The sequence below is a fragment of the Trematomus bernacchii genome, unplaced genomic scaffold, assembly GCF_902827165.1.
Source record: "Trematomus bernacchii unplaced genomic scaffold, fTreBer1.1, whole genome shotgun sequence".
NCBI lineage: Eukaryota > Metazoa > Chordata > Actinopteri > Perciformes > Nototheniidae > Trematomus > Trematomus bernacchii.
The window spans coordinates 60,037-85,456 of record NW_022987657.1 but is presented as its reverse complement, the minus strand read 5'-3'; the positions used below and the strand labels follow the sequence as shown (position 1 = coordinate 85,456).

General features: G+C 41.5%; 1 protein-coding gene across 2 annotated transcripts; it reads right to left on the bottom strand.

The window, feature by feature from the left end:
- Positions 1-1,856: 1,856 nt before the first annotated feature.
- On the bottom strand, positions 1,857-25,123 carry LOC117486801 (prolactin receptor-like). Of its 2 annotated transcripts, XM_034135354.1 has the most exons (10): positions 24,943-25,123; positions 12,812-12,903; positions 11,625-11,751; positions 9,973-10,142; positions 6,488-6,666; positions 5,645-5,798; positions 4,427-4,514; positions 2,938-3,007; positions 1,983-2,591; positions 1,871-1,904 (listed from the first exon to the last, which is right to left on the bottom strand). In XM_034135354.1, exons 2-9 carry the CDS (start codon positions 12,900-12,902, stop codon positions 2,004-2,006), a joined length of 1,467 nt encoding a protein of 488 aa, XP_033991245.1. In that variant the 5' UTR covers position 12,903; positions 24,943-25,123; the 3' UTR covers positions 1,871-1,904; positions 1,983-2,003. The 2 variants fall into 2 exon arrangements, with proteins under 2 accessions (XP_033991244.1, XP_033991245.1); XM_034135353.1 differs by having other exon boundaries at positions 1,857-2,591.
- Positions 25,124-25,420: the final 297 nt, after the last annotated feature.

The following is a 25,420-nucleotide window of genomic DNA, read 5'->3' as shown; positions in this document are numbered from 1 at the left end:
CACCAAAGACTATCTAGGATTTTCTCAACCTCTCTCTAAAAAACAACTTTATTTTCTGAGCCTGAACGCACCTCCTGTTTATCTGAAGTCAACTGACAATCGTCTATAAATAACCTGCAGCTAATTCCTCTCTCACACACACACACACACACACACACACACACACACACACACACACACACACACACACACACACACACACACACTCTGTCATGATTGGTCAACCTCTTAGAGATGTCCCACCCCTTAGCCAATCACGTACAATGTGTAGGAGCGTGACTGTTCCGTGGTGATGTCACTATGTTCAGGAAGTAAACAGAGGGGTCCAAAGGAGGCGTCATAATCTTATTTATTTACTTAATCTGACGTTTAGGTACCAGAACCTGTGTGTTAGGGGGAAAGAGAGTTTAGTTTTATAAATAATGAGCCGCCGACACGTTAATCTACATTTTCACTTTTTATTTTTCTGACAAGAATAAAGTTCACATCGTGGTATTTCGTCACAATAAAAGTCCAAAAAAGAGCGGCTTGTTTTATACATTACACATGTGCATTTATATGCTGTATATATTTATATTTAAAGAGTCATTTGAGCGCGTTTCCCAGGAGAGGAAACGGACTGCTCGGTGAAGAAAAGGCACAATAATACGACATTAAAACGCGAGAGAAACACTGCGCTGAACAAGCACCAGTGTTAGAGTGTTAGAGCTTCTTTAAGGGGACACATTTTTAATAATACACACATTCGTTCAGCTAAAACCAGCAAGAAACATTTTTATATGTTAAGATAAATATATATATTAGTGTCTGATTTACCTGAACACACCTTCACTGTTATTGGAAATGAAATAGCTTTGCTGATGGTATTTGGTGGCTTTATAATACACAAAACACTTCTTGTAACGTGTTCAAATGAAAAATATATATATTATTTTAACTGAGAGAGGGGCTGCTCGTCTGATATATAACATATAGAATTAAAACAGTGGTTTGTTTCAGTGCAATAAACACAAATCCAGCTTAAATGTGCATTTGACATTGTCTTCCTGAGGGGGGGGGGGGTCTTTGTTCCTGACATACTTCTTATAATACATGTTAGATTTTACCTGCAGATGAGATCATGAGACATTGCATTAATACTCATTTCATGCTCAGAATACTCCAATATCCTGAATATGAGACGCTCGCTGGGAAATGGTGTTCGTTCACCAGCAGGGGGGTTAAAAAACTACATATCCCATCAACACAGGGTTTAAAATCCCAATAAGTGGAGGATTAAAGCAGGTAAGAAACCTCTCTGTTTCCTGAGGAGGACACCTTGAACGTGAGAGCAGCAGCGTCTAACTCTCCTCAAGTGTGGCGGACTTCATTACCCACAATGCATCTGGTTTGCAGCTGTTTAGTACTCTTGAGGTCACGGCTGGAGCGTGGAGGGGTTTCTCCAGAAACAGAAAGAAGGTCTGGAGGAGGAACGGCTGTTTATTGCACCAAGTGTTTTTGATGCAAAGCTTTGACTGTTGCACGATAGAAAAGGAGGGGTTTCTGCTTCAAAGCCATCCAGGTGTTCAGTTTCTGCTTCAAAGCCATCCAGGTGTTCAGTTTCTGCTTCAAAGTCATCCAGGTGTTCAGTTTCTGCTTCAAAGTCCACTAGGTGTTCAGTTTCTGCTTCAAAGCCATCCAGGTGTTCAGTTTCTGCTTCAAAGTCATCCAGGTGTTCAGTTTCTGCTTCAAAGCCATCCAGGTGTTCAGTTTCTGCTTTAAAGTCATCCAGGTGTTCAGTTTCTGCTTTAAAGCCATCCAGGTGTTCAGTTTCTGCTTTAAAGCCATCCAGGTGTTCAGTTTCTGCTTCAAAGTCATCCAGGTGTTCAGTTTCTGCTTCAAAGTCCACCAGGTGTTCAGTTTCTCGTGTAGTCCAGTTGTCCGCAAACAAACACATGTTTTTTATGCAGTTCTGTTGCACGATAAAAAAAGACGGGGGTTTTGCTTCAAAGTCCACCAGGTGTTCAGTTTCTCGTGTAGTCGACAGGTAGCAGAGGCACCGCCGCCTCCCCTCCCTCGCCCACATGTGTCCTAGCTTTGCTGTCGGCCATCTTCTCCATTTTCTTCTTCTCCTCCTGCAACTCTTGGCAGTACGGGGGGGGCAGGCAGGGCACCAGGTGCACCTCGCCGCTGTCCATCAGCTGCACACAGGTGTAGAAGTCCTGGGGAGAACGCTGAGGATGAGGAGGAGGGTGAGGAGGGTGAGGATTACCCATAATGCTGTACTCTGTGCCCGGGAGAGACAGGATCTCCGGCGGCGGGTCCAAAGCTGAAGGAGGCAAGGAGCAATAAGGAGGAGAAACACTCTTCAGGTACGAGGAGGAAACACTATTCAAATACGGAGGGGAAACGCTCTTCAGGTGAGAAACACTCTCCAGGTACGAGGGAGAACCGCTCTTCACCGGTGTCACGTGACTCTGTGATGTCATGGCGTCCATGTTCGTCGGGAGGTAGGCGTCGCTCACAGCGTCCCACGCCTCCTCCCTGTACTTTGGGGGCGTGTAGCTGTGGAAGTTACTGAAGTGACGGTTTATCTCATCCAGGTTCCCCTTCTGAGGAGAGAAGAGAGGGTCAACACACAGATCACAATCATAAGAATAATACTTTTCATTTTCATAGCGCTTTTCCTGGTGCTCGAAGACGCTTTACATCAAATCAGAAACTGAAACAGTACCAAAAGAAAATAAAGGGAGTGTGAGTGTGTGTGTGTGTGTGTGTGTGTGTGTGTGTGTGTGTGTGTGTGTGTGTGAGAGAGAGAGTGTGTCATCCTGCGTCTGTTCTGCTTAAAATGTGTTTGTGGTTTTGACTGTTTTAGGCTCCTGCAAACTGCAAGATTATCTCGTGTGTGTGTGTGTGTGTGTGTGTGTGTGTGTGTGTGTGTGTGTGTGTGTGTGTTACCTTCAGGAGCAGCGGGTCGATGCCGATGATTCGCGGCTTGGGAATGGGCGGCAGGAAGTAGTTTTTTATTCTGAAGGGGACGACACAAAGAGTGAGCATGAACACCCTTTAAAATAAACCCCTCCCCAAAATTGACGGAGTTACTGTACTTAAGCACATGTTTCTGGTATCAGTACTTTACTCCACTACTTATTTTTCTGACCACTTCTTATTTGGGACCAATGAAAACGTTGTCATGTTGCCGTTGTTCAGCATGGAAACATTCATTAGCTAACAATGACATTATTGTTCTATTAATATAAAGGGAGGTCAGGTACTCTTTAAAACAGCTGCTAGTTATGGGTACTTTTTACTGAAGTACATTTCAGAGTTCTTTACTTTTACTTGAGTAAAGAAGTTTAGTCAGTACTTCTACTTTCACCAGAGTATTTTTAAACACGAGTATCTGTACTTGTACTTGAGTAAAGGATGTGTGTACTTGTTTATTGTTGACTGTTTACCAGCGACGTGCAGTCAGTGGAGGCAGGGGAGGCAGAGCCTCACCTGTCATACTCCAATGTAACGGAAAAACAACTAAAGAAAAACGAAATAGTAATAATAATAAAATGTCTCCACTGATCTGTGTTGTAAGTGTGATTTATGTATGATTCTAATCGCTTTTTATAGTCAAAATCAGCAAATTTGCCGAGCTCCGCTACGGGAGCGATGACAAGTGAGGCAGGCACGTGCTCTGCCTCTCGTAAACCCACAGTAACTTGCTGGAGCGCGGGCACTAATTTAGCGCGGGCACTTATTTTGTGAGCGCGCTCAAGCCAGTTACCATGGGGTGAGGTGAGGCACAGATGAGATCTGCCTCACCTCAGAATGCGTCACCCCACAGAAACTGGCTGGAAAGCGGGACCTAAGCGCATGCCTGTTACCATCTCACTGTAGGTCACCAATGTAATGTATGTAGATCCCTTTATTACATTTATCCTCGCCATCCATAGTCTCTAAATAACTTATTTCACGTATATATGATATTTAGGCTCGCTGGTCTCAACGGCAATGAAAATGCACCAGGGGAGGCAGCCATAACCTCTGCCGCACTGAACCCACAGGTTCTTGTTGCTACTGTAAATTCTACACAGAGACGGTAGACGCAAACAACAAGCTAGACTTTTGAAACTAGAGGAAGATAAGGAGGACTTTTACAAAAAAGTAATAGAGATTGTTGTCCAGAAGGATAGCATGGACTTCAAGTCAAGGTAAGACCACATTTCTAATGAAAATGGGATCTTACTAAGAAAGAATAATCCAATATTTAGATTTTGGGTATCCTTTTGTTGAACGGTCTGTTTAAAATGAATCGAACCATCAGACTAAAAAAGCTTTTGAAAATAACCGAATATTTCGATTAAGGTCAAAATATAATATTTGTAAATCTGACTCAGTGAGTCAGTGCCTCACCAGCCATGAACCTCACCGCACGTCACTGCTGTTTACTCACCTCCTGCTCTGGGGGAGGAGCCCCAGGGTGACCACCAGCAGAGCCACCACCCCCACCCCCGTCACCAGAATCAGAACCAGCAGCTTACCTGCACAGGTGACACAAGGAACACATATTTACAGATGAAAAACTAATTTCATTTATAGCTCTTTGTGTCCATGGAGAAGTGTCCATTTATTTATTTAGAAGACAGTTGAGAACATTTCACGAGTTACAATGAAATATACTTGCAGTTACAGGGAGTAGTAAACATTTGCAATAAGGGAACAGAATACATTGAAACCCTCGCCTTCTCATTGTCCTCTTTTTTATATCTGTATTGTCATCATACAAAGTAAAACGACATTTCTTTGGCAACTCTCACTGCAGTAAAAAATAGACACAAATAAATAAATAACAGCGGTAGTAGCGATGTAGTGTATTTCTAACTGTGTGTTCATAAAGGGTTATTAGAGGGGCGGAGGTGTGTTTATGAATGTTCACAGTTGTTTTAAAGGTCACCTATCATGCTATTTTCAGGCAATAGCATAGGTCTCAGAATGTCTATGAAGTGTTTTGCTCCAAATACCAAACAGATCATTCTAGCCATGCCTCATATCCCTCTGTTTCACTTCCTGTTTCAAAAGTGCTGATTTGGGGTCTGAGCTCATGCGGGACCCGGCAGCTACCGTCTAAACTAAATACTGCCGTGATGAAACGCCATATCATGGATTATCAAGGATTATCTCTGAAACAGTATGGAGCTCAAAGGCTTTCTCTCTTGCCGGTTATACCACAAGGTGAGTTCCTTTTTATTTCCTGCTTCTTCACACACATGCTCTCCAGTACAGGTTAGCTCTGAGTGTTAGCGATGCTAATGTAAACACCGACCATATTACGTCCAAAACAGTCGGGCATTGTTTGATAGCAACTTTCTGATAGGGCCACATTTCAGATATTACGTCATATCGGAAGCAAATCTGGATCAACTCCGTTGTACCCCCGTTTTTAGAGATTTGGGTACGGAGGAAAAGAGAGAGGGCTTTATTTTCTGACGCTGCGTGAGTTCCCTGACACACCGGGGACACATATTTATGTAGAGAAGACATCAAAAAGTACATTTTGCATGATAGGTCCCCTTTAAAGTTTTTTTTTGATGTGCATGAGAAATGTCCATTTAAAGAGATATCTGCATTTCCCTCAGTGAACTAAGCTGCCCCTCATCAACAGGAAGCGTACCTGCAGGCGGCCGGGCGGGGATGCTCATCATCAGCGGATCGCTCCACTCGCTCCACAGCCTGGCGTTATGTGATCGGCATCGAACCCGCACTACGAACTCCCCCACCGGCAGCCCGAGCAGCTCCACCTGGGGCTCCCTGAGGGGGTACTTCACCTGGGGAACATTATAACATATTCAGATCATGTACTTCAGACATCCCTCATATCCCTCTGTTTCAGCTGTTAGAGAAACGCTGATTCTGGGTCCTTAGCTTGAAATAATAAGAGGAGGGGGAGCTAATGCCTGCTCAGAATTACACGGAGATACAATTGTGCCGTGATTAAACTCCATATCATGTTCCAAACCACATCAAGGATTCTCTCTGAAACAGTATGGAGCTCAAACTCTTTCTCTCTCTCAGGTTTACCACAAGGTGAGTCCCTTTTGATTTCCTGCTTCTTTACACATACTCTCTCCAGTACAGGTTAGCTCTGAGTGTTAGCATGCTAATGTAAACACAGACCATATCACTTCCAGAACACGTCTCATTGTTTCTGACAGCAACGTTTCTGATTGGTCCGTGGGTCTAAAGCCCGCCCACATTTTAGTAATGTGGTCATGACGCAGCAAATCTGGATCAAGTCCGTTGTTCCCCCGTTTTTAGAGATGTGGGTACGGAGGAAAAGAGAGAGGGGTTTATTTCCTGACACTTTGTGATTCTCCTGACACACCGGACACACACCGGACACACACCGGACACACACCGGACACACACCGGGGACACATGGTGATGTAGAAAAGACATCAGAAAGTGCACGTTGCGTGATAGGAGACCCTTAAAGGTGATTTCTGTGTGAGTGTACCTTCCACACGTCAGGCTCGCTGACCCGGCGGTACTGCAGCTCGTGCTCCAGAGTGATCCATCCGTACTTCAGGTGTGCCGGCACCGGGTAGATCCAGGACAGCAGGGCGTTGTGACCCATCTCATCCCCCCCCGCCTCCTCCAGCACGAAGGACAGGTTCACCGGAGCCTCCATCTGCACTGTGGGGGGGGATAAGAGAAGATAAGAGAAGATAAGATAAGATAAGATAACATAAGAGAAGAGAAGAGAAGATAAGACTGTCTTTATGTTTGGATCATTCATGCATGTCGATGTTAATCTTTAAACAGAGCATTACTCTGGATGTTATAATGAGCTAATGTCCTCCATTATTCATTATGACATCCTTCTGTTGGGTAATTTATTATTCATTCTATGCATGCTTTAGTTTATACATGATAAAGATGCCTGAATGTTATGTTACATTATTTATATGTATGTACAAGTATCAAAAAAACATACCATTATAACTTTTAATTAAACATACTGCTTTGATTGCATTGTTTTTATTCCAATTTAAACTGTTAAAATATGTTTTTTTAATATGTACTGGGAGTATTAGGGGTTTAAACAATCAGTCAATTAACCAATTAGTGTAACTGTAGAAATGTATTCAACAAATAATGATTATTGAGGTCATTTATACAGAAAACTGTGAAATTATCTGCTATTTTTGTCTGTTTTACAATAGAAATAAGAACACACACCGGAGGCCTGTACTACGAAGCTGGTTCAACCTAACCTGGATATGTTGGAGTTAGCCGGTTGGCCCAATCCAAAACATACGCGCTCTCGCTAAGCTGTACTACGACGCTGGTTATCAAGTGGATCGCTCAAGCCAGCCGTGTCCTATCTAGTTAGGTGCGCGTTCACATGAAAGGGTTGGTATTTGGAGCATTCGACCAATCACAAACATGGACAAGCGTACTGACAGCGCAGCGTCATACTTCCTGAATGAAAAGTGAACTTTAATATTAGTCAAATATGAAGAAGTTAAACTTTAAACATCCATGACTTAAACACTTTATCCAGGATCAAAGCCACATAGCTGCACCTGCAAGGTGAATACAGCTGGTAACAGAAAAAGTGTTTGAATGCGTACATTAACAGGTTTATGAAATCACTGCCCCGTCCAAGACACGATCTGACTTTAATTACATTTGACTCGAGTGTTTCGTCAATGTGTTGCTTAAAATAATACTTCTGCATACAGTATGTGACACTGTGAGTGTTGCACGGCCAGATACGGCTCAGCTGACTCAGATAAGGAAATATATGATACATTATGATGTGATATGATATGAGTGATAATGGGACACATCGCCGTCTGCACTCACAGTGCCGCGGACTGTACTTAATGTTACTCTGATCCGGTTACTTATGTTGTGGCAGATATTTAAGTAAGCTTTCTTAACGCTAATATTATAATAGTTTGATTGCTCTGAAGATGGGAGGTGATATTCTATTAATGTTCACGTTCACACAGTCAGTTGATTTTGGCCGGTCGTCTTTCCTGCAACGGCAGTTTTTCTGTATTTCCTCTATCCTGTAATATGAATTGATCGCTTTAAACTCCGCACACGGAGCTCTGATTGGTCAGCAGGCGGTGCTTTCACTGAGTTGATCTCTTAGCCTGCCACCTAACCTGCTCCGGAGCAGGTTTGCCGCTCAGCATAAGTTACCATGGAGATCTAGCCTGCTAAAAAGAGAACCAGCGTCGTAGGACCGGAAACCCTGAGTTTTCCCTGAATTTAGCTAAGAGAAAATCCAGCTTCGTAGTACAGGCCTCGGGAGTCACATGCACTCAATCACTCTCTCACACACACACACACACACACACACACACACACACACACACACACACACACACACACACACACACACACACACACACACACACACACCACACACACACACACACACACACACACACACACACACACACACACACACACACACACACACACACACACACACACACACACACACACACACAGGAAGTGGAGGGACAGCGTCTGGATAATAACACACACTGAGTCCTTGATCAAGTAAATGACATTCTGCTGGAGGATCAGAGCTGTTTGTGTGTCTGCTGTGCTTTTTGTGAAACCATAAATAAAAGGATCCCTAAAATACAACGGAAAACGACTTTTACTCTCAATTCTCCTGCCGTTTAACGACTGTTTTTAATCTCATGTCACGGCCCTTTTATAATTAGGTTTTCCTGTGTTGCCAAATGAGGTTAATAAATGAACTTATTAAACCATAAAAACACTGATCACATGTTCCTGAAAACAGCTGAGAAGTATGGAGCGTGCAAACACAATTAATACGCCGTAAGAAAGCTGACATTCTTAGACTGATAATACAATTTGTATAAGTGTTGGCATGATTGGGGAAAACACGATGTCTTTAAATGCCCTCCATAACCTTTTTAATGTGGATTTATTGAAACCTCTCCATGTAAACAGCGTGTACATTTAAATATTTATTGCATTTCTAATCATGCAAGCGTTCGTCTCAGCTGATTCGTTCAGGCCTTTAGAGTTGCGCAGAATTTAATGTTTTTTACAGAAACTTGGTAATGTAAACAAATCTCTAATAATCTACTTTTTTAACAGATTTCACCATGATTGAAAATCCGACAATTTATTCACTTCTTACAGTTTCTGGCTTTGATAAAGGGGGGGATTTAAGTGGGTTTTTACTGTGATATCTTGGTTCTAGTTACTTCATCACTTTATTTAAAAAAAAAATGGTTGTATTATTATTTAAAGTGAGTCAGCATTTCACCACTTCCTGTTCCCTGGTCTCAGAGCCAATGGGATCTCTCCATAGGTTGTGGAAAATATCTGGAACTAAGGTCTTTGGTTGAGACACATTGAAGAGACGGATCACGTTTTGTTCTAGGACATTAAATCCATCAGCAGTGACCCCACTGGTGATTTCTGAAGAGTTGACGTGTCTGAAAAACGATGGTTGTTACCAAGTGGCTGAATAGGACTACAGAAGTCGTGGAGGACGTTGTACGTCATTACGCCGAACACGTAAACACTCCTCTAAGTTAGTTTGCCCTGTTCTGCTTGAAAGCAAGTACCTACCTCCTGCAAACTGTTCAAACAAACGCTTCAACTCGTAACATTTAGAATCTGTATGTTTGAATATGGATCTGAAGTTGGCGTGACGTTGAAGTCGTGCTGCTGGACTCGCCTGTAGTTCCTTTATAGCATCATTCTGGACATTAGATTTATGATTAGAACATTATAAAAGTAGGGTAGACACGTGGAGATTATCCGGCTGAACAAAAGGTGCATTTATCAAACAGGTTCGTTTTCCACAGACCGTATTTCTTACAATATTCCAAAATCCTATGGAGAAATCTCTTTGCTTTTTGTCGAGGGAACCAGCAGCTTCCTTCCGGGTTGAACTACAGAAATACATCATCCCTGCACCGCTCTACTCCTCACCTATGTCGGCCACGTCCAGGCAGTGCTTCTGGGAAGTGTAGTTCCCGTGTTTGGTGACGGCGGTGACGTTCAGGCAGTAAAACTTCCAGATGATGGTGTGTTTCTTGTCGAAGTGGCAGCTGTTGGGTCCGGAGCTCACGTAGTCCGGACACTCCTGCTGAGGCTCCTTGCTGCGAAACACCACGGTTTAGTTTGGGGACAAAAAGCTCTTTATCTACATCTCTGTTGTGAAAATAGTGAATGTACTCTTCCAACATGAGAGTAACATGCTAACAAAGGTATCCCAACGGTAGCTGTGTGCATGACAGGATGTCTGATTACCTAGAAGAGCATCAGGACTGTTTGAGGCATATGATAGCTATGTGATTAACATGATGATTCAGCCTCTATGGAGATAGACATATGACAAGCATGCTCATTTCTGACGTGGAGCTAATCTGAAGTAAACATTGAATACTGCTTTCTATTCCTCCATCTTGTGACTGTGTAACTCCCTCTCTTGGATATCAGCATGTGAAGGACACTGTTCAGGAACTAGTTGATGCTCTGTATGTGATGACTACTTCCATTCTGGAGAGGATCACAGATACATGGATCCTGAGATTGAAGCTCAAGCCGGGGACCAGTGAGAGGTTTCTAACAATCTCTCATTTCACCTTTCACATTGTCATTTCAATTTAGCGTGAGAAGCCGTCAGAAATGATTGGTTTCGTGTGAAATTCTAGCTCTAACACTCCAGTTTTGTTGCTGATATGATGCAAATGTTCCCACTTATTTCCCATGTAGGTTGAATAATTAATCACAAATAATTTAAATATTGATTAGCTCCAGCTCTATAGGGATGCAAAGGGATCACTGCAGAATTAGAAGCTTAAATGAAAACATTAAATCAGTTTTTGTTGGAAAAAACAAGACACACTTTTACTTTCTACGAATCTTATTGTAGTTAAATTACTGCAGCATGTTTATATTAAATCTAATCTGTTGGATGTAATGATCAGAAACAGACCTGCAGGCTTTAAGGTTGTTAATTGATCGTGATCACTTTAATTGCCTTTTATCCCCGGTTGTTTCTGACCTTTTCTTATCACCTGAATGCAGATTGCCGTCAGAATTCAAACGTGTCCTGATTTCTGCTCTGACATGTTTGCACGGGGCGACGCCACGTGAGGCGTTCAGGGGCAGAAATATCGACGTGTTAAATAGCTTCTCGCTGAGGTGGTGGAGCGTGAAATGGTTTAAAATCTATACGCCCCAGAACCGTCAGTCTGCTTTGATGGGAGGCCGCTTTCCATATTACTACAGATCATTTAAGGTCATTTCTTTTAATTTACAGCTGATTTAAGGTCATTTCTTTTAATTTACAGCTAATATAATTTAAGGTCATTTCTTTTAATTTACAGCTAATTTAAAGTAATTTCTTTTAATTTACAGCTAATATAATTTAAGGTAATTTCTTTTTAATTCACAGCTAATTTAAGGTAATTTATTGTTAATTTACAGCTAATTTAAGGTCTTTAAATATGAGAATGTGAAGCTAAGATGATTTAATCTCTTCTAAAGTCAATCAGATCATTAAGTGACTTCTATCTTAAATAATGAGAGAGCTAGATGGTTGTCAGATGTCAGGATTTAAAATGTTTTTCACGTACTCTTTGGAGTATGTGAGGACGTAGGACACTTCCTCCGTCAGGTTCTCCAGCGGGCGCCACCAGCAGCTGAAGTCCTCCATGTTGGGCGAGCGGCAGAAGTAGATGTGAGGCCGAGACTTCACGTCCACTGAGGGAGAAAAGAGGAGAGTGAGACCCCCCGCGGAGAAGAACAGGTGTGTTCAGGTACAGGTCCATCAGTCAGAAAACCTCCACTTGTTTATTCAGTTTACCGCCAATGTTTCTTTGTTCTGAATGAAAAATTCTATTAAAATTTGAATTACAAAAAGAAAAGAATGGACTAAACAAAGAAACGTTGATACAGGTGAACAATCCTCCTCCACGCCACACATCGAGCGGCGACGGGACTTCCTGTCGAGGGGGGATTAGTCCAGGAGGGAATGTGAGGCACACAGAGGCCGGCTGTGTTCACTGTAAGGAGCTCAAAACGCTTCTCAGAAAGAGAGAATAATGCACTCCTGCAGAGCAAATTACTGCATCTGAAGAAGGGGGGGGGGGCTAGTCTGGGGGCCACTTACACCGTGAGAGGCAGGGACACGTCACTAGGGCCTATAGAGGAACTTCAATTAAAGAAAACACAGGAAAACTATCAAGAACATTTCTGAGAAAATAAGAAAAACACAAAAAATAGGTTGAAAATACAAAAAAGATTCATTAAAAATACGACTTAATATTTCAAAGAAACATCCGTTATAGAGAGGAAGACGGATAAAAAACAGAAGGAAATTCAAGAATACTGTACAAATATTTAGAGGAAAACTAAATTCAATAAATATAAAAAGAAAAAAATATATATAAAAAAAATACGTTAAAAAACCCCATTATTTTTAGATTATTCGTGTATTTTTGTTTGTCTGCTTTGGTGCATAACTTAAATATATCAAGGGCAAATAACATAAATCAAGATGCATGAATATAGATACAATAAAGACAGAAAGACATGAAGGAAAATACTGTACAAAAAAGTGAAAAATAAATACAAAAATCCTATAAAATACTAAAATAAATACTTAAAAAAAAGCCCAGAGGTTCCATTAATATAGAATATGTATTAAATGATTTAAAAAATATTCTTGTATGTTTGCATTTTTTTTTAAACCCAGATCTGTGTGTGAAAATGTGTGGGTTTTAACTCCAGAATCCGGTAAATTAAAGCACCACGGACTCACCGGAGCTGTTTGGGTTTTTATGAGCGACTTCTGGAGCCGCGATCCGGCCGTCGCAGACCGAAGGAAGCAGAAAGAGGAGCAGCCACAGCATCCTACACACACACACACACACACACACACACACACACACACACACACACACACACACACACACACACACACACACACACACACACACACACACACACACACACACACACACACACACACACACACACACACACACACACACACACACACACACACACACACACACACACACACACACACACACACACACACACACACACACACACACACACACACACACACACACACACACACACACACACACACACACACACACACACACACACACACACACACACACACACACACACACACACACACACACACACACACACACGTCAGGTGACACATGTAGACAGACTGTATCTTGCAGAGGAAACATTGCAAACACTTCTACAAATCCATTCTCAAGGGACTAATATGATCACATGACAAAATAACAAGACGTCGCCACGTGAGAGCAGCTCTGTGCAGAAAAGGCTTTAAATATCAACACGATTTAGGTGTTTTTATAATAATAATAATACATTGGATTTTCCTGGTGCTCAAAGACGCTTTACATAAAATCAGTAACAGAAAACAGAAACAGTCGTTCTAATCCAAGTGCGAGTAAAGAGTGCTTCACTTTTGAGACTATTTATTTGACGGCCATGTGATCGCCCTGCAGCAGCGACGCTTCCTGCTGTCATGAGACACGTCACACCTTCATCATCATCACCATCAAATCCCTCCTCTGCTGCACCAACAACGAGCCTTTTCACCCAAAGAGAGCATGCATTCCTTCAATTACACCCCCCCCCCCCCCCCCCCCCCCCCCCGTTATCATCAAAGCAGTGGAGAGTTATTAAAGGTCTCATGCCTGTTGATTTGTGAGCAGCAGCAGCAGCAGTGAAAAAGTCCCTAAAATCTGCAGTTCTGAAAAGGCAATATGAACGCCAATTATAACATTTAAATCACATCCAATTCTGGAACACGAGGCGTGATTAAATACATATTAATATGAAAGCATTTAAACACAGGCATGTTAGATCCACGGTGAGGAAGAGGATGGGGCTAAAGCTGATTACTATAATGAGATTAGAGCAGTCAGACGGACTGAGCATGTGAGGTATGTGAGGGCGGGAGGTCAAGGAAAACTGGGAATACACACTGATTACAGGTTTAAAAAATATTGTAAAGACGTCACTGTAAGGCTTTCTTTAAAAAGGCGTCGTGAAGACACAACACACACACACACACACACACACACACACACACACACACACACACACACACACACACACACACACACACACACACACACACACACACACACACACACACACACACACACACACACACACACACACACACACACACACACACACACACACACACACACACACACACACACACACACACACACACACACACACACACACACAGCACTCAGTAGCAATGTGGGACATGTTCAGTTTGTTTTGTGTGTGTGTGTGTGTGTGTGTGTGTGTGTGTGAGGGGGAGAGAATGTGTGTGTGAGAGTGAGTGTGTGTGTGTGTGTGTGTGTGTGTGATAGCTTCCAAGTGGTGCTGCTCTGCATGAATGAGGTGTGAATGACTCGTATATGTAAAGAGCTTTGAGGGGTCCAAAACACCTGATAAAGAGATTTATAAGTACAGACCGTTCCCTCTCAAAGAATAAAGACATACTTTAAGATGTAAGCGATATTAAAGCGGGTCATGACTTGTCAAATCAAGCACCTTGTGCAACACACATATGGTTTTGGTTTTATGACTGCCTTTAAACCATTTCATCAGCTAGAAGGACCTCGCGGAGGAACCCAACGACCCTCGCTCTTTCTTGGTTTTCTGCAGAGCTTTTAATTTCCTGTCTGCTCTGAGATCCAGCATCTAAATGTCCATCTGGCATCTGGAGGAGTCTGCAGGGCGGGGCGGGGGGCATCTGGAGGAGTCTGCAGGGCGGGGCGGGGGGCATCTGGAGGAGTCTGCAGGGCGGGGCTTTGTGAGGAAGAACAGTCATATTTCCTGAGGACACGTCCACAGAAGGAGAAGCTTTCTGTAAATCTGCTCCATGGTATTATTCAGGGGGGAAGGAAGTCAATTAAAGGGGCTCTATTCTGCTCATTGTGTGATTGGGAAGCTGCTTAGAGATGTCCCGCCCCTTAGCCTATCATGTACGATGACTTCTTCCTGATAATAAAGTACATAAAGCATAAAATACTGTTGCATAAACGTCTTTGAAGCAACACGTGTCCCTCTCCTCGTCCACATGAAACAATAAAGCGCCCTGCTTAGCTTCTGTTATAGTCATGAAGTCATACAGGAGCTTAGAGTATTTAAAGTCTGCTCCTAAGAGGGGAAGCACGTCACAAACGACAGCAGACCCTCATCAACAATAATAACAATCCCTGAATGGATCCTACAGCAGATTAGAGACCAGGCTTTTATCAGCTGACCTCTCCACTTCATGACATCTGCAAACAAAGTACGAGAAAACCTTCTGATCCTCCCGTTCTGCAGGAGTAGAGAGTATATTCCTGTTAGAATCTGCAGAATGGTCAATACACTGCAGGATGTTTCTGGATCACACCCTGAAGGAGAAGCAGCATCACATGCTTCTGTTTACGTGGTATTTTAGAAACTACGACTAATGCTTCTCAATTCAATTCCTGCTTCTCTACTTCTTGTCAGGTGCTCTGTGTGTCTTCAGGGCGTTCTTCAAAGACACAAAGGGTTTATTGAAAACTCCAAACCAACGTGAGAGCTCCACAAAGACACACAACAACAAATACATTTAAGCTACATCCATATGAGCATTACTTTATAGAATACCGTTAAACAAGTGAACTGCAAATAGTTAGTTATAATACAGTATATAAACGGGTTAAGACACAAAGCACATGTTCACAGTTAACACTAACCTTGAGCCTCTTGCTAACACTTTAATGTAAACGTTATCTTTTGATATCGCCGTATTTAAATGTTGATATCTCCGTTAATATCTGTACTTTATCTCCGTCAAGTTGTTGCTTTGGGAACAGTAGCTTCCTGCTAACAGCGCAAAGCATGTCTATATAAAACAGGAAGTTAAGACGTGTATACGGTCACAATGAAAGTAACAAAAACATCTCCTTTTCAGGTTCAAAGAACACACATTGGGTTATTTACATAAACTATTCATATTACAAATACATGTTTTAACCAGGAAGGGAAGACGGACATGGATATGACTCATGGGATTTGCAATATCGCAATATATCGTATCGCAATACTATCGTATTGTGGCTTAAGTATGGCGATAGTATCGTATCATGGCTTAAGTATGGCGATAGTATGGTATCGTGGCTTAAGTATCGCGATAGTATGGTATTGTGGCTTAAGTAGCGTGATAGTATGGTATCGTGGCTTAAGTATCGCGATAGTATGGTATCGTGGCTTAAGTATGGCGATAGTATGGTATCGTGGCTTAAGTATGGCGATAGTATCGTATCGTGGCTTAAGTATCGCGATAGTATGGTATCGTGGCTTAAGTATCGCGATAGTATGGTATTGTGGCTTAAGTATCGTGATAGTATGGTATCGTGGCTTAAGTATCGCGATAGTATGGTATCGTGGCTTAAGTATGGCGATAGTATGGTATCGTGGCTTAAGTATGGCGATAGTATGGTATCGTGGCTTAAGTATCGCGATAGTATGGTATCGTGGCTTAAGTATCGCGATAGTATGGTATCGTGGCTTAAGTATGGCGATAGTATGGTATCGTGGCTTAAGTATGGCGATAGTATCGTATTGTGGCTTAAGTATCGTGATAGTATCGTATTGTGGCTTAAGTATTGCGATAGTATGGTATCGTGGCTTAAGTATGGCGATAGTATGGTATCGTGGGGAGCCTGGTGTTTCCCAGCCCTACTAGCTGCCATATAAGAAGAGGATATTGCAGGAATAATGTAAACAAACACAGCTGTAAAAACCCCAGCGTGACACAGTTCACGAGGAGCAGCTTCCACGACACCCAGCTGGTTCAGTGCTGACGCTGTGATTCCTGACTGTGTTTTATTGGACGCTCGCTCAGAGACACAGAGAGAGAAAGTCCATTTTGATTCCAGGTTAAAGTCGTGGGAGCATCATCACGTCTCAAAGTCCCCGAGCTGCAGCACGATGAATCACAGCTGGGAGAGATAAGGGACCTTGAGGGGAGTTTTATTTTATTTATATAATCATGTTATTATCTTTTTATAGCGTTTATTTTATTGGAGCAACTATTTCCCCCTGGCGTAACAAAAGCCAAATCGTAATCTTTCACTAATCCTAACAGAGTACTTTTACTGCTTTTTGTTCCTATGGTTGCAAATCACATCATATTTTAAAAACAGTCCAGTAATCCTTATTTTTGGGGGAGGGAACAGGGATTTCAGCCTCTGCAGACCATTGACATGCACTAAATAAACACACACTACAGGAGAGGAGAGCCTCTTTCATTATTACGTCTATGTAAAGTTGTTTTTTAAGTGAACAAAATACACCTTAAGATATTTATTCTTGCATTTCTTCTAAAGGTTATTGAGGTTTTATGAAATCATGACAGTAAAAAAAGGGATTTTCTAGCAGAGTTTCCAGAATCAATTAAATAACTTGATCCACTTATGGTTTCTGAATGTGATCATTGATCATGCAGGATTAGATGAACTGCGTACTTTCCCAAAAAACCATGTCTATTACATTAAATAATTTCCTAAAAACAGATTCAAACCGTGGATATTTTTGGATTTGATCACATGTACTACTTTATTTCCTCTGATCTGTTCTAATTTCTCAACAGGGCGGAGGTTATTTTAAGTTCTGATCCAGTTCTATGTTTCCGTCTACAGTTATTTAATTAGTTTAATTGCATTAAATGAAGCGGATTAAAACGATTACTTTAAGCTTTACACTTCGAGGAAAACTGGTGAAGGAAATGTACCTCCAGCCTTTTAAAACGTGGAGATCTGTTTCTTTTGATCAATTGTAGCTTAGTTTGTTGTCAAATCAAATCACAAATAGTGTTTATTCGTTAACGTTTTCTTTGCTTGTTTACCATGAAGCTGATTTACTGCACATATCAATAGACAAACAGCTCTTTGTGGAGCCAATAATGCAACGTTCAGGGTCGGACGCAGCTCCTCCCTGCAGCGATATACTGTATATAAATACATATATAAATACATATACATATACCTAACATGCTCAAGGCTAATGTGAAAGCATTCAAAGCCCCCTTAGCTTCAGAAACTGTGGAGGAGGGTCTTCTGGAGATATTTAATGTGTTAATGCTTTCCTCACGTAGACAGTCATTCATTTCAAATACCTGCACTTTATTCTCCATTACAGAAGCAGCATCCCTCTCCATCTGATCCCCACAGCAACAACACAGGGTTTCACCTGTTGCCGTGACGACTGGCTCTGTCTTCGTTACAGCCCGATCAATTATTCCCATGTATGACCCCCCCACCCCCCCTGCTGTTCTCCTGACAGGTAGATCTATAGATCTCAGCAGGAGGTCTCTGCACCAATCAGCTGTGAGATACCCTCACTTCAATATCGATACTTTCATAAAAACACTTTATTATATTCCAGTAGAGAGAATAAAGTAGAAGTACTCAGGTCTTGTACTTGAGTAAAAGTAGAAGTACTCAGATCTTGTACTTGAGTAAAAGTAGAAGTACTCAGATCTTGTACTTGAGTTAAAGTAGAAGTACTCAGATCTTGTACTTGAGTAAAAGTAGAAGTACTCAGATCTTGTACTTGAGTTAAAGTAGAAGTACTCAGATCTTGTACTTGAGTTAAAGTAGAAGTACTCAGGTCTTGTACTTGAGTTAAAGTAGAAGTACTCAGATCTTGTACTTGAGTAAAAGTAGAAGTACTCAGATCTTGTTCTTGAGTAAAAGTAGAAGTACTCAGATCTTGTACTTGAGTAAAAGTAGAAGTACTCAGATCTTGTACTTGAGTTAAAGTAGAAGTACTCAGATCTTGTACTTGAGTAAAAGTAGAAGTACTCAGATCTTGTACTTGAGTAAAAGTAGAAGTACTCAGATCTTGTACTTGAGTTAAAGTAGAAGTACTCAGATCTTGTACTTGAGTAAAAGTAGAAGTACTCAGATCTTGTTCTTGAGTAAAAGTAGAAGTACTCAGGTCTTGTACTTGAGTAAAAGTAGAAGTACTCAGATCTTGTACTTGAGTAAAAGTAGAAGTACTCAGATCTTGTACTTGAGTTAAAGTAGAAGTACTCAGATCTTGTACTTGAGTAAAAGTAGAAGTACTCAGATCTTGTTCTTGAGTAAAAGTAGAAGTACTCAGGTCTTGTACTTGAGTAAAAGTAGAAGTACCAGAGTGTAGGAATACTCTGTTACAGTAAAAGTCTAAAAGTAGTCATCGTGCGTACAGTATGGTCCATTTCAGAATAACAAACACATCATGTATGATGTGTTTAATAATGATTGATGTATTTAGTTACTTTACACCTCTGGTTGGTTTGTTGTTGGGAGAACAAGTATCAGAGAGACGGTAAATGATTACTAAAATTATGAAACCTTCACCTTCTGACCTTAAACCCTCGATAGGGACAAGCTCTTGTTTATAAGATACTGTAGTGACCACTAATGAACTGGGTTACATAATTCACTCATGGAACTACAGGTTGGGGATATTGTTTCCGCACGGACATTTGTGTTGCTAACTGTATATATTGTGTACCCTCCTTGCTTCTTCCTCTTCTCTTCCCGGGCTGCAAGCCAGCAACGTGTGCTTTGCACCTTCGATGCACCGCCTCCGACTCCCTTCTCTCGGCTCTACAATATAGACATTATCTTTAGAACATGACGCTCGTATACAAGATGGACGTCAACAACAACGTGACGTCGGAGCTCCGTAAAAACAAAGCTGTCTCTGCCGTCTGACGCTCTGTATGATTCTCAGATTTCTGGAGGAATTATACAGTTTTTGACGAACAGAAATATTGTTTTCTGGCATCACTTTAACATTTTACAGGGAAAATCTGCATTTGGTTAGAGGGCGGAGTGAACCCTGGGAGTTATATTTAAAGAGGCTCCACCAACACACTGATAACCACAGGAACACAGAGGCTTCTAGAAACATCCGACAGAATACAGAGTACTACAAGGCCACCAAATGTATCGTCAAAGTTCTGTTTCCATCTAATTACTGTTGATGACAGAAATGTCCTTAAATGAGCTAACGATGCTAAGATGCTTCCTGAACGTCAGACCTGATTATATTTATATATATGTATTTCTGTCCAAGACGTCTCCCTCACACACACTTCTGGACTTTGTGGCTCGAACGGTCATGTGCAGATGCAGCAGTGATAAGTGTTATCTGCAGGATGTTCCCCAGCATCAACACACACACACACACACACACACACACGAAACACTGATCTGAACAGACAGCAGATGTCCATCCACCGGGAGTCACATGCACTCAATCTCAATCTCTCACACACACACACACACACACACACACACACACACACACACACACACACACACACACACACACACACACACACACACACACACACACACACACACACACACACACACACACACACACACACACACACACCACACACACACACACACACACACACACACACACACACACACACACACACACACACACACACACACACACACACACACACACACACACACACACCACACACACACACACACACACACACACACACACACACACACACACACACACACACACAAGCCTTATATAACCTGGTGTGTTACTAATTAACAACAGCTTTCATATCATGTTCCTGATCCGCTTCCAGAATTCATATGCTTGCACATTTTTTACATGTTCTTCCTCTGCTCATACCACACCCTCACACCAAGTTTCATTAAAATCAAGTAAGCAGTTCTTCCGTAATCCTGCTCACAAATAATGTTTTTAAAGCGATTTAAAAGCCGCTGAAAGATAAACGCTTGCCCTTTAAACACTGAATGATCTCTGCAGTAAAACAAGTCGTCGGATAATGAACATATGATGAAAGGTCATATGTCACATGATGAGCCGTGCAGAACTAAATGCATGTGTTAAAAAGGATTTCACGCTCCAGTGTTGAGCAGACAGGAAGTATACGTAACGCTGATAGTGTTAACAGAGCAGTACTGTGCAGAGAGAAAGCCCCCGACGGCTGATTTCATACTTTAATAAACTGGATTCAGAAGTCATGAGAGTGACGTCAGGAAAGACCCTCAGATCATTCTGCAGCGGCATGACGCCTCTCTCCGTTAACCAGGAACTAAAACAGTGAAAATGTACGGTTTAGTTCGTGAAAGATTAGGATGATTGTCTTGTTTTGTCACTTTGATATGATAGAAAATAGAGAAAAGCAGCACATCTCCAGAGGCTGAGAACAGCTTTCATGACGTTTCTCCATTAAAAGTGACCTTTTCTTTGCAGATTATTTAAATTGAATTTTGAAGCCATGAATCTGTCCGCAGATACGTTGCCAGCCAATCCAAACCTTCATAGATGGAGAGTTTCAGGGCAGAAAGTAGAGCACATCTTCTCCTAAGATCTAGGCAAAATAGCCGGTTTAAAAGATTCAATAAAAAGGGAAACGTTTGGAAAGTCTCTCGTCAATAACGTCACAGAAAGATAGTCAGCGTTTAAAACAGAACACAACTTAAAGTAAAAACAGCCTGCCGCACACGGATCATTATTAAAGAAGCACAAGGTGTTCTCTCTCCTGTAGTGTGTTCTTTAGGTTTTAGTGCACGTAAATGGTCTCCAGAGGCTAAAATCCCTGTTCCCTCCCTAATAGAGCCGGCCAGCTGACCAATCAGAGCAGACTGGGCTTCAGAAAAGAGGTGCTGCAGCACAGAAAGTATGAGAAAAATAAAGAGCTTTTTGAACATTAAAGCATGGAGACATGTCCCAGTAGAGGACTCTTTAAAGTAGAGACACTACATACTGATATACACCTGAACATCAGCAGGAGAGGACTCTTTAAAGTAGAGACACTACATACTGATATACACCTGAACATCAGCAGGAGAGTACTCTTTAAAGTAGAGACACTACATACTGATATACACCTGAACATCAGCAGGAGAGGACTCTTTAAAGTAGAGACACTACATACTGATATACACCTGAACATCAGCAGGAGAGGACTCTTTAAAGTAGAGACACTACATACTGATATACACCTGAACATCAGCAGGAGAGGACTCTTTAAAGTAGAGACACTACATACTGATATACACCTGAACATCAGCAGGAGAGGACTCTTTAAAGTAGAGACACTACATACTGATATGAACCTGAAAGTGAGCAGGAGAGGACTCTTTAAAGTAGAGACACTACATACTGATATGAACCTGAAAGTGAGCAGGAGAGGACTCTTTAAAGTAGAGACACTACATACTGATATGAACCTGAAAGTGAGCAGGAGAGGACTCTTTAAAGTAGAGACACTACATACTGATATGAACCTAAAAGTGAGCAGGAGAGGACTCTTTAAAGTAGAGACACTACATACTGATATACACCTGAACATCATCAGGAGAGGACTCTTTAAAGTAGAGACACTACATACTGATATACACCTGAACATCAGCAGGAGAGGACTCTTAAAGTAAAGACACTACATACTGATATACACCTGAACATCAGCAGGAGAGGACTCTTTAAAGTAGAGACACTACATACTGATATACACCTGAACATCAGCAGGAGAGGACTCTTTAAAGTAGAGACACTACATACTGATATACACCTGAACATCAGCAGGAGAGGACTCTTTAAAGTAGAGACACTACATACTGATATACACCTGAACATCAGCAGGAGAGGACTCTTTAAAGTAGAGACACTACATACTGATATACACCTGAACATCAGCAGGAGAGGACTCTTTAAAGTAGAGACACTACATACTGATATACACCTGAACATCAGCAGGAGAGGACTCTTTAAAGTAGAGACACTACATACTGATATACACCTGAACATCAGCAGGAGAGGACTCTTTAAAGTAGAGACACTACATACTGATATACACCTGAACATCAGCAGGAAGAGACTCTTTAAAGTAGAGACACTACATACTGATATACACCTGAACATCAGCAGGAGAGGACTCTTTAAAGTAGAGACACTACATACTGATATACACCTGAACATCAGCAGGAGAGGACTCCTTATATAAGATTTCATGCTTTTTGAGCGCTGGAATTCTAATGTAATTACTGTAGCTTCTGCTAAACCTGCAGGATAACAGGAAACTGCCCACTGGATTATAATTATTCTGCACGGCCTGACTTCAAACGACCAACTGAGCTTTGAAAATTAGACCTGGTGCTGCATTAAATCTACAAAGTCCAGCTAGATGTGCACAACATGTACGTTTCTAGCTGAGCCTGTTCCTCTGATAGCTTCAGATCCAGATATCCGGTTAAACTATAGAGATAAGAAGCAATGTGATAGAAAGTCCGTTTATAACAGCTTCTGGCACACAACATATGCTCAAAGGAGATATGACGCCGTTACAGGAGACGAGATGATGGTGACAATCGTGAATATTATCTGAGATTCAAAGGGTACATGTGTATGAAAGCGATGCAGTATCTAGACGAAAAGACCCCACTCAATGCAGAACAACCCTCTTTATCTTCATCTACAGTTACAGATGTGAAGGAGGCACAGAAAGCGTGTTATCATGTTCGAGGCGAGGTCTGTTGTCCCAGCGCTCTTATCTGGTTTAACACATGTTAAACGAGGACGAAGGGGGTTCAAAAAATGAAGAATAATCAAACAGATATCACTCAATTATTTATTGTGATAATTGTGATTAAGTTTGGTATAATTTTTTTATGAGAACGTCAAGAAAAGTTCATTATTAAGATTCAACTTAGCTCTTTAATTTGTCAAATTTCAAAGTAAAAAGGGAGAAATGTGTAAGCTATATTTATTTATGACATTAGAAATATTTAAACCACCACCAAAACTGATTACAGTTTGATTTGATACATTTTTCTTAATTTTTTATAGTACTTTTACTGTTTAATACGAATATTTTAATCAGCATTAATCAACTACAGTTCCCAGAATGCTTTTCTGACAAACACTGGTTGTGGATATACATTAAAGCTAATATATGGAGTTTTTAAATGGTCAGTACGGAAGTATTTATGGTGGTTAAACTTTATTATGGCACTTAAGAGATAATGCTTTACAGTTGACAGAACAGCTGATTATCAGATCAGATAACAAATACAGTTTAACATATCTTTATGACGTCACTAAGTTCAACTATACCTTATTTTTCCATTTGTTTTTCTGTTTACATTTGTCAATATGCTTCAGCAATAATTGAGTCTTCTTACAGTCAAGAAAAGCAGTTTAACTTGTCCTTATTTTTCCCCTTTAAAACACCCTTTGTTCACAAACGCACTTAGTGAGTGCACTTAGTTAGTTGTGTGAATAAAAACCTCATCTAGTTAAAGTTCCCAAAGTGAGGATATGCTACCTGTAATCCTTTAAGAGACTAACATTATATATTGTTTTACTTTAAAAACACCTGAGGCTTGTTTTCGATTTTTAAAACCACTTAATTAACCCTTTAAAAAACAGTTATAATCTGTATAGTCCAAAGCCGAGTCTGCATATTACATCTCCTCTTGGTTTTAATGAAGAGTTGTTTATAGCATATACATTGGATTGTTATAGGTCACCCTGGACTAGATGGACATTTCTCACCATTGAACCTGTCCGCAGACACAGTGACAGCCAATCAAAACCTTCATGGAGAGAGATTTAGGGCAGAAAGTAGAGCGCATCTTCTCCTAAAATCTAGGCAAAATAGCCGGTTTGAAAGATTCAATAAAAGGGAAAAGTTTGGAAAGTATCTCGTCAATAACGCAACAGAAAGATAGTCAGCGTTTAGACAGAATACAACTTCATGTCGTTTTGTTAATTGAACTGAACTCATAAAAACACACACCTGTGCACGAGGGGTTACCGTCAGACTGAAATCCTTCTTACCTCGCGAGTCGCGTGCAGCTTCTTCAGAGTATCGTGCAGCAGAGAGATCCGGGACAAACACCGGGACAAACACCGGGAGATGATGCCGGTATTCCGGGTCGCTGCCTGAGATCAGCCGCTGTTCGTGGTGCGTTCAATGTCCTCTGTGTTTTTCTACCACCGCACCCTCCTCCTCTGCAGATTTTCCTCCACCTGGTCCCGAGTTTAACACCAGCTGGAGCTCAGGACCCCCCCCCCCCCCCCCCCCTGAAGACCCGCCTCCTGACGGCTCCCCTACTGGAGGAAGACCAGTACTGTCATTACATAAACACACACACACACACACACACACACACACACACACACACACACACACACACACACACACACACACACACCTCAGTATCAGAATCAGGTTTATTACCAGGTAGGTTGACACGCACGAGGAATTTGACTTGATGTCATGGTGCGCATAAAAGTAACACACACACACACACAC